Source organism: Nestor notabilis, unplaced genomic scaffold (genome assembly GCF_000696875.1).
Source record: "Nestor notabilis isolate BGI_N333 unplaced genomic scaffold, ASM69687v1 scaffold24728, whole genome shotgun sequence".
Classification (NCBI taxonomy): Eukaryota; Metazoa; Chordata; class Aves; order Psittaciformes; family Psittacidae; genus Nestor; species Nestor notabilis.
Window position 1 is genome coordinate 1 of NW_009939242.1, and position 13,232 is coordinate 13,232.

Here is a 13,232-nt window from a genome sequence, read left to right on the forward strand (position 1 = left end):
GGCTCCGCCGGCGCTCGCCGGGAAACGTACCGCCGCTCCGAGCTGCTCCTGCCCCACGGGCACGGGCTGGATGCCTCCGCGCTGGCCGATAACCTGGGCCTGCACGACATGGCTCACCAGATGGAGGAGGTGCAGGTAAGGGTCCTGTGTCGTCCCCCCACCCCGCGGGACAGGCGCTGCCGGGAAGCCCGGACGCCCTGCGGCGGAGCCGGGGCACCGTCCCCTTCTGCACCTTCACCTGCCCTATCCCCGTCCTTGGAACGAAACCCGCCTTTTCTCCTCGTCTGCTCTGAAACTGGGGACGCGTGGGATGGGGGTGTCCCCCAAAAGCCCCCATCTCCTTTCCTCTCAGCTTTTCAAGGTGCGAAACTTTCTCCCCTTTCTCTTTCCAGAATGTGGAAGATCAACACTTACTAATGCATGACCAGACAGTCATTAGAAAAGGTCAGTAAAGTGGCACTGCAGTTTGCTTTCCCTTGTCAATAGTTAAAAAGTTTAATGACGCACCGGTGAATTGACGTCTTATTATCTTTAAAAAGACAAATCCTTTCGGATCGGGAGGGCAGAGAAGTTGTTGTTGCACTCCCGTAGTCGCTGGATTTTTGTGTCTAGCGCCATCCGAGGGAAGTGCCAGTGGGGACAAACCCTGGGCGGGGGGACCCCGGTCTTCCCCCTCGGAACAGCCCCTGCCCTTGTGTGCGGCCTTAATCGAAACCGGGACCTTGGATACAACGTAATGCTGCCCTGGAGCACACGTGTAAAGGGACAGGGGGTTTTTGGGTTGTTTTGGTTTTGGTTGGGCTTTTTTGTTGCAGCACTCGAAGGAATTTTTTTTTTTCTTCTTCTTTTGTTGTTATTTTTTCTTCAACTTCTTCAAGAGACTGAAGAAGGGAACGAATTTGCTGACATAAGCCTGCTCGGCTTTACCTTAACCGAAATTGCTATGTAGCTGAGGTTTTAAGGAAGGAGAAAGACGTATTGACTCAATTTACAATCATTTAGGGTTTGGTTTTTTTTTTTTTTTGTTTTGGTTTTTTTTTTTTTTCTTCCTTCTTTCCCTGCTTTTGTTTTTAAACAAATTTGTGCTTTAAAAAAAAAAATATCGGTAGAAGTTTCCTGTGAAGACTTCAAACAAATACCTAACTGAGGAAAAGCAGAAGTGTTTGTCAGAGCGCTGATTGCTGCCTTTAGCTCATGGGAGAATAATTTCGTTGTCAGATGCACCACTGAAAAATCTTTCCCCCTCCGGGGATCAGGGCCGACCTCGGCTCTTTAACCCTTTCGGATCAGTGCTGCTGCCAGGTTAACGAGTGAATCCACCCGGGATGGAAAAGCTGGATGTGTGGCTCACTTCTTGCCAAGCCTTTCTGGTCCCTGTTCACTTAAAGTCTGAAGCCATTAAGGAGCAAAGTTTTACTTTCAGTTGTTCTCTGGGCTCCGTCCCTGTCTCTGCTGTGCTGTCTGTTACAAATTTGTTGGAGTTAAATTCCAAAGGCAGCTTCTTACATCCTCATGTGCGTGGTGGAAGGTGAACCCCAGCAGGAGCTGGGAGGCTTCCCCCTGCCCTGGCTTGGAAGGGTTTTTGGCAGCAGTGAAGGATGCTAATTTGGAGTCTGTAGCTGAATCGGGATTTCTATAAGCATGGATTTACTAACTTGCAGAGTGCTGCACCAGAGACGTGAGGGTTTGTGCATTTTTTAAACGTATTCCTAGCTGTGTTCGGCAGCTCCTTGAAATTTAGTGTGGCAAAATACAGATGCTCGGGATTAGTTGTTTGGGACCTTTAAGCTGCAGCCGAGCCCTGTGCTGCAGATAAATGCTGGGGATGGGGAGGCAGTGGTGTGAGCATTTAGCACAAAACGAAATATCTCTCCTGCTATCTTTTCGTAGAAAGGAAATTCACTTGCCTCTTCCTATTTTTCGCTTTTATAAAATACCTGTTTTCCCTCCTTCTCCCACAGGTCCCATTTCCTTAACGAAAAACAGTGCTCTGAGTCTTCCCTGCCAAAAGGACGGACTAATTGGAGTGGTCATAAACCCCAATGAAGTATTTTGTTCGGTTCCGGGCAGACTTTCCCTCCTGAGCTCCACATCGAAATACAAAGTGACAGTAGCAGAGGTGCAGAGGCGGCTCTCGCCCCCCGAATGTCTCAATGCCTCTTTGCTAGGAGGAGTACTCCGAAGGTAGGTAGACTCCCACTCCACTCCCAGCCATCCCCATCCTGTCTATTGTCTGTGATTTTCCTTGTGCTTGTGGGAGCAGCCGGATTAGCATAACGAGGAGCTAAGAAAGCTTTGTAGCGAATTTCTGATTCTTAAGAAGCCCAGCAACACTGAATCCTAATAGGCTTTGGAAATAAAACTTCTTTGCACTTCTGCTACTTCTTGAGAAGTGCTATTAACAGTTCTGACAGCAATTCTCATTCTGTTTGAAGTTGAATTTTTGTCTCAAAAACTCCTCATGGAGCTTTCTTATTCCTGTGACAAACTGTTTCCCCATGGAATGATTTTTGGATTAAATCTCGTGGTCTTGATTAATCATTACAAGGATGCTTTGTATGTCCTTTTTTGCATACACTCAGTTTGGCTTGTAATCGTTCTACAGCTGTTTGCTTTGATGGTACAGTTAGAAGCATTTTGATTTTGACCTCTGCTATATTTCATCCTGGCTGAACTGTAGTAGGACATTTAAAAACTAGGTCACTCGAAAAGAGCCTGGTTTGTATTCCCCCCAAGTAGAACCCTATTGAATGTCAGTAACTGGAATTTCTCATCTTTAAAAAGAAGTGTTCCCTGAAGATAAATAAGGACATTTTTTTTTCTCTTTAATTACAGAGCTAAATCTAAAAATGGTGGCAGATCATTAAGGGAAAAATTGGATAAAATTGGCTTGAATCTTCCCGCTGGTAGAAGGAAAGCTGCAAATGTGACGCTATTGACATCTTTGGTGGAAGGTCAGTCTTAAACATGTCTTAAAAATAAACTCTTTTTTCCTTGTGGATAGCTTTTATCCTCTAGGCAAAGCATGGAAAGGGTAGAAAGTCAATGAACATAATAAATAGAGAGGGTTTTGTTTGTTTTAAAATGAGTATGATGGGGGCACTGCAGCAACTAACAGCTGGTCTTACCTTTGAGGGCCTCCTCTCCTCTTCTTCTCCCTTCAAATTTGGTTGCTATGCCCTTGGCCTCAGAGCCCTACCTCCACAAACCCAGCTGATGCTCCTCTTCCTCATGGCTGCATAGCAGGGATGCTGGCAGGGATGCAGTAACTCCTATATGCCAAAATGTTCAAAATGCATCTTTGTCCAGTCTGTGTTTCTTGAGGGCCGGGTGGGGGTTAGGTTGTTTCAGATTTTGTGGGCAGGGGAGGCAAAAAAGGGGTGAAACTCACCAAATTAGTGGGTTTAGTTCCTTACTGAGAAACTGTAAAATCTGGACAGCTGACTCTAGCACCTGGCCCTACCTCAGCAGTGTCCTCAGCAGCTTTTCTAATAAACAAGCATATAAAGTGAGATTTATAGCTTCTGACTTCCTGATAAGAAACTGGAGCCCCTTGAATCTGTAACGTTATATGGACCCTCTGTCAGTGAAACTGACTTGAAGGCTGTGTATGTATATGTATGTGTGTGGTTGTTTTGTGCGTCTGTTTAAAGCAGCTCCTGGTAGTGGTACAATTTAACAGGAATGGAAGCAGTAATCGCAAAGTGAAAAATGATCTCACCTTACTGCTATTTCACTTCTACATTAGCTGAAATAATATAGCAACTTCCACTTAAAACTTTTGGAAGCTGGGTTTAAGAGAGCTTATACTTGCGCATGTGTACACACATACCTTAAGGGTAATGCACTGGTCATGCCAATCTATTCTTTTAAACCTGATCACATTGCCTTAATGGAGAGAGAAAAAAGAAGTGGTCTAGTTATATTCGTTTCAATTAATTTTCTTTATGAAAATGCTTATTAGTGTTTAGAAAAGATTCTAAACTAATAAACCTTTTATTATGTAAGTGGAATGTAGTTGCCAGGCTTTTTAAATATCAGTGGACAATGTGAGCTAGACTGAATTCTAGTCTTTGCTGCACAGTTGATCTGGAGAGAGGCGGGAGTTTTTCTTTCTAGTATAGAGGCAAGAGAATGATTTTTTTATTTTATTTTTTTTTTGTAGTGGTCACCATATAGATATTTTTTCTTGATGCAAACTTACAAAGAAACACTGATCTATCAATTAGAAAATGGTAAGGAGTGGTATGGTGGTAACAGTAGTGTCCCTTTCTAAATCAGGAGTATACCTCAAAAATTCACAGCACTTCCTTTAACTCCCCGATCTCCTTATAACAAATAAATGTCACTAAGCTTAATAAGCATTCCCTTTTGCCCACACCAGGTGAAGCTGTACATCTTGCTCGTGACTTTGGTTATGTATGTGAGACAGAGTTTCCTTCCAAAGCAGTGGCCGAATATCTAACTAGACCACACATGGGCCGTAATGAAATGGCAAACAGGAAGAATATGCTTCTTGCTGCAAAGTAAGTTTTGGGCTTGGATTTTCTTCTTTTTAAGGATGCTTTTGTCTGATCATGAGTATCTGTGACTGAGGGCAGTTTGGTACATTTTCACGTGTAACTTTAATCTGGAAACGTTTTTTTTATTTGGTTTTTGTTTGAATTCAACTATGACAAGTTATTTTATCTAAACCAATAACAACAATAATAACCCTGTATAATAACTGCAAAGCAGTTTGGACTAATTCTGTTATTTTATTTCTTTTAACAGTAGTAAAAACTTAAGGAAAATGTCCTATACAAAGACAGATATACCTCTAAGGAAAAACTGTCTCTGAGTGTCACAGGGTGGAGGGCCTGGAAAGAGGTGTGCCCCAGGAGTGTAAGCCGGTGTCAGGACTGAGAGCAGGAGGTGGTTCACCCCCCTATCTGCGTACATGCAGCCCAGAGGGACATCTCCAAGGAGAGTTACTGGTGGGCATGCTGGATGTAAGGAGCTCAGGACCCATGTCCTCACAACTGCTTTTGGCAGTAGCAGCACACAGGTTTCTCCCATTGGACGCTTAAGAGTCAAGACTTGTGGGTAGTCCCTTTCTGGGGAAGTTCTTTATAGTTCAGTGAAAGCCAGCCTTTGGTAGATGTGAAACATCCCTGCACTTAACTAAATTCCTTCTACAAACTTTGATGAAGAGGGAAGGTTAAGGGAGAGAAGCTCTGTTATGGCTGTTCTGCAGACACTTGTAACTGTAAATAAACCATGTACTGGACAGGTTTCTGGTAGGAAATACCTGTGTTGAGTTATGCTTATCTTAAACCAGTGGCTGGAGTGCTTGCTGCCTTCCCAGGCTGAGGTTTAACAGGCTCACAATACTTTCTGGTCTGAGAAGTTTTCCGGTTTGGGGTCGATGTAATTCCTTGCTTTTTTTTGAAAGCACCCTTGCTCTGCAAGAGGATCTGAGAAAAGCCTGTCTAAACTATTGAGTTGCCTTGACTTTGGGCTTGGATCAGGCATGCAAAAAACACTCCTCCTGTTGTCGAATTAATCCAGCCTTCCTGAAAAAGACCTTCTTTTACAAGATATATTCTGCGTAAAGGAATATTTCTCAGAAATTTAGATATGTAACATCTCTCTTTCCTATAGCTTGAACGTTTTGCTTTTTACTGAGCCCCACTCCTTCTGCTCCCTTCATTTTCATTATTGGTTTTGTTATTGGCACTATTAACAAGAATCTTTTTGGAAGACACTTGTGATTGACAAATTCTGATAAAGTGATTCTGTTAAGATTGCTCAGCTCCTGTGAAATCCCATCAAGGGGACAGATTTGCAAGCAGCAAACAACATATGCTTGAGCATTATTAACTATTCATGTTTTGCCAGGCATATGTGTTCATGTTTGCAGGATCAGGGCCCAGGTCTCTCTTAAAGAGGGCATATATGTGTAATATGCACAACTGACTTGAATATTCTATTGAGCTGCTTTAGTCTTTCTAAATCATTTTACTGCAGCTGTGGATGTTCTCACAGAAACTAGTCCTAAATTCCCACTCCCCCCTTGAAATCTAGAGCAAATGACACAGAGCCAGCCAGACACCAGAGGTGGAGAGATTATTTTGTAGAGTCTGTGTGGGTTTTGTGACATAAATATAACAGCAAGTTCATCAGGAACTGATGCTAATAAATAAGCTTTAATTTTAGACACTGCTGCTGCTGGAGTAGTGAATTTCTGAAAACTCTTAATTCCCACAGAACTGCCAAATACTGGATAAGGCCTTTCTGTTATTTTTATTTATTTATTTGCTTTTGCATAAATTCTCACCGTGTTGTAAAGTGTGATTATGTTGTGTCTTGCAGGCAGATCTGCAAGGAATTCACAGACCTCCTCACTCAGGACAGAACTCCTCTTGGAAACACAAGACCAAGTCCCATCTTGGACCCTGGCATCCAGGGCTGTTTGACTCATTTTAGCCTGATCACGCATGGCTTTGGGAGTGCTGCCATCTGTGCTGCCATGACATCTGTCCAGAACTACCTAAATGAAGCATTAAAAATAGCAGACAAAACATACATGAACGCTGGTGACCAGAGCCCTGCAGAAACCAACAAAACTATTGATAAAATGGATAAACACAGGAAGTAAAAGGAGGGAAACCAGACTTTAAACTCTTCCTCCTAAGCACAGACTGGGATCTTCTTGCCAGGGGGAACATAGAGATTTTTTTTTTTTTTTTTTTTTTTTTTTTTTTTTTTTTTTCTTTTAATTTTTTTTTTTTTTTTAAAGAAAATAGGGGAAAAAGGGTGAAAAAAAAAAAATCATCTTATTCAGGATCATCACTCCTCCTGGATCCACGAGACAAGTCTTTCTAAAAGCTGCAGTATCCCTTACCTGTGGAAGCAATTACCAGAAGATAAGTACTTGGTACAAGTATATTGAAATCCTTTGCTGTAAAGTGGTGCTATAAAGGGGTTTTGATGGAAATATGCAAAGAGATATATTTAGATTTCTTTTCCACATCTAAGTATCTAGTGGTGACCAGCTTCATGCATAGTTTTTAAGATACAGATTTTAGATGGAAGCCTATTTGTTATCGGATAAAATTTCAGGGTTTTATTCTCTCTAAATGCAACAGTAACAATAAAGCAGTATTAAACAATGATATATAGATTTATGTACATTAAAATTTTTTATAAACATCTGAAAATAGTAAGATTATTCTGTGGTGGTTTTTTTTTTTGTGGTTTTTCTTCTTTATTTTCAGATTACCTTAGGAGAGTACTAAAATCCTACTCGACTTAAAAGTTATCTGATGGCATTTGACATGCTGATTTATTTTTTTTTTTTTTATGGGAATATTCAGGCTTCATTACTGCAGTAATATTGGCTGCAGTGAATCTTACCTTGATTTTATTTTCTTTTTTTAAACAAGGAATAGTTCAGAATGAAAATGCTTTTAGAAAATTCTGTGTCTAAGGATATTGCAGCTTTATTAACATATTTATATTGTTTTCAAATTGGGAGCGAGCTTGAAAGAATAGGCACATAACTTTTTTTGAATATTTTCTTTTTTTTGCCTATTAAGGCCAAAAACTATTTCCAGGGAGGATTTATGTGTATTAACGGAAGCAGTGTGTTGAATGTAAATATTTATTTATGTGTAATTTAATCGGATTTGTAAATAATGGTGAACTTTTTAATACTTTTTTGTTTTTATAAATGGGTTTCAAATGTTTAATTTTGGTAAGTATTTCAAAGGTAATGGGTAAGCTAAACACACGTTTAGGTTTATGCACAAGTATGTTATACAGGGTATTTAAGACTTTTTTTTTTTTTTAATATCTCAATTCTTGCCACTGAAGATTAGATTTAATCTGAGGTGTATGTTCACAAAGCAAAAGTTTTGTGCATCATTCACCTGATAACTGACTAGACATGCAAAATGGGTGTGTGAGTTAGTGTGTATGTGAATAACGGAGGTTCTGAACTCTTCACATATTTGTAAATGTTCCCAATATAATTCTGATGTATATGATAACCATATAATAAAAGTATTCTGGATAGAAGCATGGAATGTTTTATTAACTGAAACCAGTTTTGTTTTGTTTTTATACTTCGGGAATGTGGGGCGAGTAGCACCAGAGGACGTTATGTATTGAATCATAATCGCAGCACTTTAAGTTTAACAGAACAGAAATACGAAGCTGTTTGCCAGTTAAACTTGTGGTTTCAATTAAACATGTATCTCCAAGAATTTATTTTTTTTTTTTTTTCTTAAGATGTCACTATCATGCAGGCTGCCTATTTAAACAGGCAGCTGAAACACAAACTGCAAGATCAATCTCGCCAGCTTTGTTTGCTAGTGAATCTGGCTTTGTCTCCAATGACAAATATTTGCAAAGTCCCGGGGTGTGAAATCTGATAGGTCTCTCATCTGGTTTCAGCCCAATTTTGCTGATTTGAGGAAGTTTATGGCATTTTGTAGACAGTCCCCAAAGTGCTCTGTGCGGTAGTGGGGAGGCAGGATCTGAGGCTTTTGGTGGCATTTAGTGTCTTGGGTGCAAAATAGCCAAGCAAACCTTCCTAAAGAGAAAAGGTGTTTTGTGTTGTTTTGTTTTTTCCCCAGTGCTTTCTAAAAAGGAAGACCATGAACCTGAGCTTCAGTTTGTCCTTGGCATTTGAGCACCAGATCAATCTGTCAGGTGTGTAATTAGGGAAAACATTAGGAATGGTGATGCTGGGCAATAACTGAGAGTAAGAATTTGGTTCAGGTTGTGGCAGTGTGTTTCTTTTGCAGATGTGGAGAAGAGGCAATATGTATGATTTCTGAAGACTTGAATTATAAGTCCTTTTTAGGTTCTCCTTTTTTCCTGTAAAGGATATACAGGCAAACTACTGAAGGTGTGCAGGGGGAAGAAAGGGAAGCTCAAAGAAATGAATGAATATATCAGTGGTGAGCAGGGAGAAAGCTGGTTTTTTGAGCTGCAATCCAGTCTCCTTCTCCCCTAAAGAGGTGTGAAATTCCAGTCTCTTTGTATTTGTTAGACTCGTTGTAGCACTTGAAAAATAAGCATTTTGGACCATCTGTAGACAGTGCAGCCAGGACATGTGATGTCTGACAGAACTTCTAAAAACAAACTATGCCATTCTGATATGTTTTTATTGATTTCATATATATACACAAAAATATGCTAGGTATGGGAAGAGCTTGTTTAGAGAACGTGATGCTAGAGTTCTGATTTTTTTGTTGGTGTTTCTTTCCTGTTTCTGCTGCTGTGCTGCTTATACAGCATATACAGTAAGATATTTTAGCTACCAGACAATGGAATCTTGCTTTTCATTAACGCATAAAACCAGGCTCTGAAATGATTGCCCCTTGGGATAGGAAATAAGGATGTTTCCATTTATTCCTGAGTGCATTCAAGCAAAGCTAGTCAATTGTCTAATGTACTGACTCGGGTTCTATTTATATGTTTGGAACATTAGAAATGTTGAGTTTCCATTACCTTAATGCTTTTCCTCTACTGTATATTTTAGATGGTATGTTATTTTGAGGCTTGACTACCTTATAAGCTGTGTCAGTAATATGAAACAAGAACAATGTCTTCTGCTCCATTCACTGAAGAGAGCAGTAAAACTCTGACCTGAACTTGTCTGTCATCTGAAATTACTAATCTTAAAGAAAATGTTACTAGGTTAGTAACTTTATGGGAACCTGAAATGCACAAAGTTGTCTGAACACACAGTTTGCTCTTTCCTGATGCTCAACTTTTGCTGCTTTTACATAGGCTATTCCTGGGCTGGCTAAAAGTTCTAAAGTAAGACTCCTGAAGTTCCTTTTTTTCATTTAATTTAAAAATGGAATATCCGAAAGACTGTCCAATCTTGTCCTTTGCCCTTCTCCCAGAAAAGTAATGGGTATGGTCTTTATATGAAGGAAAATTACTTTAAGCTATTAGGAGTTAAAAATAAAAATTCTGCTTTTGAAATGGACCATTTTAATTATTGCCCTTCTGCAAAGATGTTGTTTGATAGGCACCCACAAAATAGTTGAATTCATGTCACTCGGTATAAAAATGGAAAAAGAATATGTGTTGACCATCTCTTGCCTGGCCATTTGAGGATGTGGGGGTCTGCCCCTGGCGCTGCTGGAGCCATGGCAGGCAGGAATGTTGCTTCCTATCACCCATGGCAGCTGACGGCATGGCCTTTGGAATTGTATCAGCTGACAGACAACCCGAATGGTACAGATTATTAATGGCAAAGCTGATGATTATTCAAGACCCCAGCTCATACAATCATCTGACTCCACAGTAGTGTTGCTTTCAGCTTAAAAATAGTTTTTTCCCAGTGTGCATAGCTTCAGAGAGAAATAATGATGCAAAACTAGTAATACATAAGAAAACAAGGAAAAAGAATGAGCTTCTTAATAACTGATTTCAGGTAACTTCATCTTTGACTCTGTTTTTGCTTTGCTCTTCGCTTAGTTCACTATTATTTACAAACAGCTCATCTCACCCTGTCTCTTGGCTGCAGCCTGGCTGGTGCCTGTTCCTCTGCTCCCTCAGACTTTTGCAATACAAATAAACCCAGCAATGCATCTTGAAATGAGTGAAGCTCTCTGTGACAGCCTGCTGTGCTTATTAGTTGTGGCCCTGCTCTATTTTTTTTCCCCATATGAGAGGTTTAGGTGTATCTTTGTAGTTATTTTGGCCTAATGGTGTGCAGCCTTGGCCCTAGTGGGCTTGGGCTGTCTTCTGGAACATGTTCTGCAATGAGAGCTTCATTATTTATTACTAAGAAAAAAAAAAATAGAGTGTTATTAAGATTTTGTCCTTAAACTGTTATTTCACTAAAATAACATAATGAGGTTCGGGACGAAGATGCTTCCCTCTCAAAAAAAGCAAGCTTTGAAGCATAACATGTTTGTGCTCATTGATGTTTGCATATTTGCATGGGGAACCTAGAGCCTGTTTTGCCGAGCACTCCAGGGTCCTGTTGGGATGGTGACTCCAGGCCTGGTGGTGAGCTACAGGATGCGTATGGAACCATCCAAATGAGAATGGTTTCAACCCCAGCCACAGACAGAGATAACCATGTCCTTGCAAAATCTGTTTTCCAAACCAGTTGTGGTCTGTCATAACATTTCTAAAGTGCCTGGCTATTGCTACTGCCTGTTGCCTAATGTCACATTATCCATGTAGCTGCATGGATGACCAGCTCTGTCCAAATCACACAAGGCCTGCACCGAAACCATATTTTTAACAAATTGTTATGTTCTGTTCTGTATGATTTGCTGCCTTCTCCCTCTTTCATTTTCACTTTCTCAGGGTTATATAAGCTTTCCTGGTTTCAGATGCCATTTTGCATTCATTGGATATTCTTAAATGTCTCACAAAGATGTCCCAGATGGTTTCCATGTGCCATTGTTGTGTAAGGGCTGGCCACAACTATTCCATTTTTCCTCTCTTTTGGCTGAACAGCCCTTTTTAACTGGTTCTTGTGAAGGCTTAGCTCACAGGCTACTACTGTTCCATGACATGTTCCCTGAATATTCCATTTAATCTACAGTTTTACCCACAATTTAAAACATATAACCGTACAGACACTTGCTCTGTCTGCCACAAACCCCAGATATTTTTTCGTGTATATAGCAGAAAGTTCACTCTGAACCATGAACAAAATAGCAGAAGTCATATTTTAGGTGAGCTTGAGAGTTTTTATTTCTAAGGTCAATCAGCATAAAACTGAGGGAAAAGTAGCAGTTTAAGAGGGTCTGAAAGGCAGTGTTCTTCAGCTGGCCACTGCAAATAAAAATTGGTTTTAGTTAACTGAAAGAGTTCTTCAGTAACAACAAAAAGTGGTCTAAAATGATGCCAGATCCCTTGTTATAAGACAGTGATGTTAAAGCAGAGAGAAGGGAAGTGTTTGATTACAGGACAGTACTCATCTGGGAGCCAGGTCCTCTTCCTGTCCTTCCTGCTTGGCACCACATCAGCTCCCTAGAGAAAGACAAAAAAACCCAAACCACATGAACAGTGCAGGTTTGGGGGCATATTGAGTGGAATGCATTATTTTTTGCCTTTGTAAGGTAGTTAGGTGACCTTGACGTTATGTCGGGCTGTTGCACCTCCACTTGTTGCTGGAAGACCACAAACCAGAGGAAGCTCCAAGGTCTGAAGGAAAAGACCTGTAGCCATGTGGTACAGCCATGTGGTACAGGATGATGCTGAAGCTGAGCTGGGTGCTGGACTGTGAGCTGGAGCAGCTGGGATGTAAGCACATGTGTTTTTGGCTCTGCAAGAGAAACAGTAATTAACCTCCAGCAGAGGGGTAGGGCTGGTACCTGGGACCAGTAATTTTCTTCAACTCTTGCAGCAAAATTTGCCTGAGCTTATTTGTCAAGCTTTGAATCCTTAAATCTATAACTCTAATTAATTAAGAATCTCTAATTACCTCAAAATGGTGCTCTATATTTAAGGCTAAGGTGTGGTGAAACACAGAGAAAGCACAAGAGAAGCTGGAGAATGTTCAGAGATGAAGATGTCAGGAAACCATTCAGAGATCAAGGCGCATGTTGGGTGCAAAGGAAGCTGGATGGCTCAATGTGTCAATGAGACCTAGAGCAGGTCCTCAACTGTCAGAAGCCAGTGACCAGTATTTGGACATCTATCCTCATGTGTCCTAAAAAGCAACCGCCAAACCTTTTAGCAGGAGGTTCTTACATTGGAGACCCAAACCCGAGTAACCTTTGGCATTTAAGCCCAAATCTGGGTATTTTCTATATTCAGAAGCACATTGGACAAGGCTCTGGTTCTTTATAGCCTCAAACAAGAAACCCTAGTGGGGACAGTATTGGAAACATCAGTGCAGATGGATTCTTGCCCTTCCTTCATCAGATGAAAAAGCCGTTTCACAGTTGAGGTCTTATTAAGTTAAAAATTTATAGCTTTTTACTAGGCTGTAACCAGTTAATGTGACTCGGGCAAAGATGTAATGTGGACAGAGGCATTACTTAGAGCTACCATTTTTGCCTTACTGCAGAGATTCCTGTTTTCCAGAGCTCACACACAAGTTCCTAGAAGCCCAAGCTGAGACACATTTACGAATTAGTCTATGAGGTCGTTTGATTAAGTGAGGGGGATCAGCTGGGGTTTGGGCTGATTGGCTTCAGTGGTGCAGCAGACAGAAGCTTGACACACTTCTTTCTGAGCAGTTTTGGGTTGTGGCTCTTTCC

At 40.8% G+C, this 13,232-nt stretch overlaps 1 protein-coding gene across 1 annotated transcript; it reads left to right on the forward strand.

The window, feature by feature from the left end:
* Window positions 1-3: 3 nt before the first annotated feature.
* On the forward strand, window positions 4-6,640 carry TFAP2C (transcription factor AP-2 gamma (activating enhancer binding protein 2 gamma); the record flags this gene model as incomplete). Its single annotated transcript, XM_010019754.1, has 6 exons — window positions 4-135; window positions 393-444; window positions 1,962-2,184; window positions 2,836-2,954; window positions 4,385-4,526; window positions 6,355-6,640. Coding segments are annotated over 6 exons (954 nt in total), but the record flags the coding sequence as incomplete, so codon positions are not given.
* Between the last annotated feature and the right edge of the window lie 6,592 nt (window positions 6,641-13,232).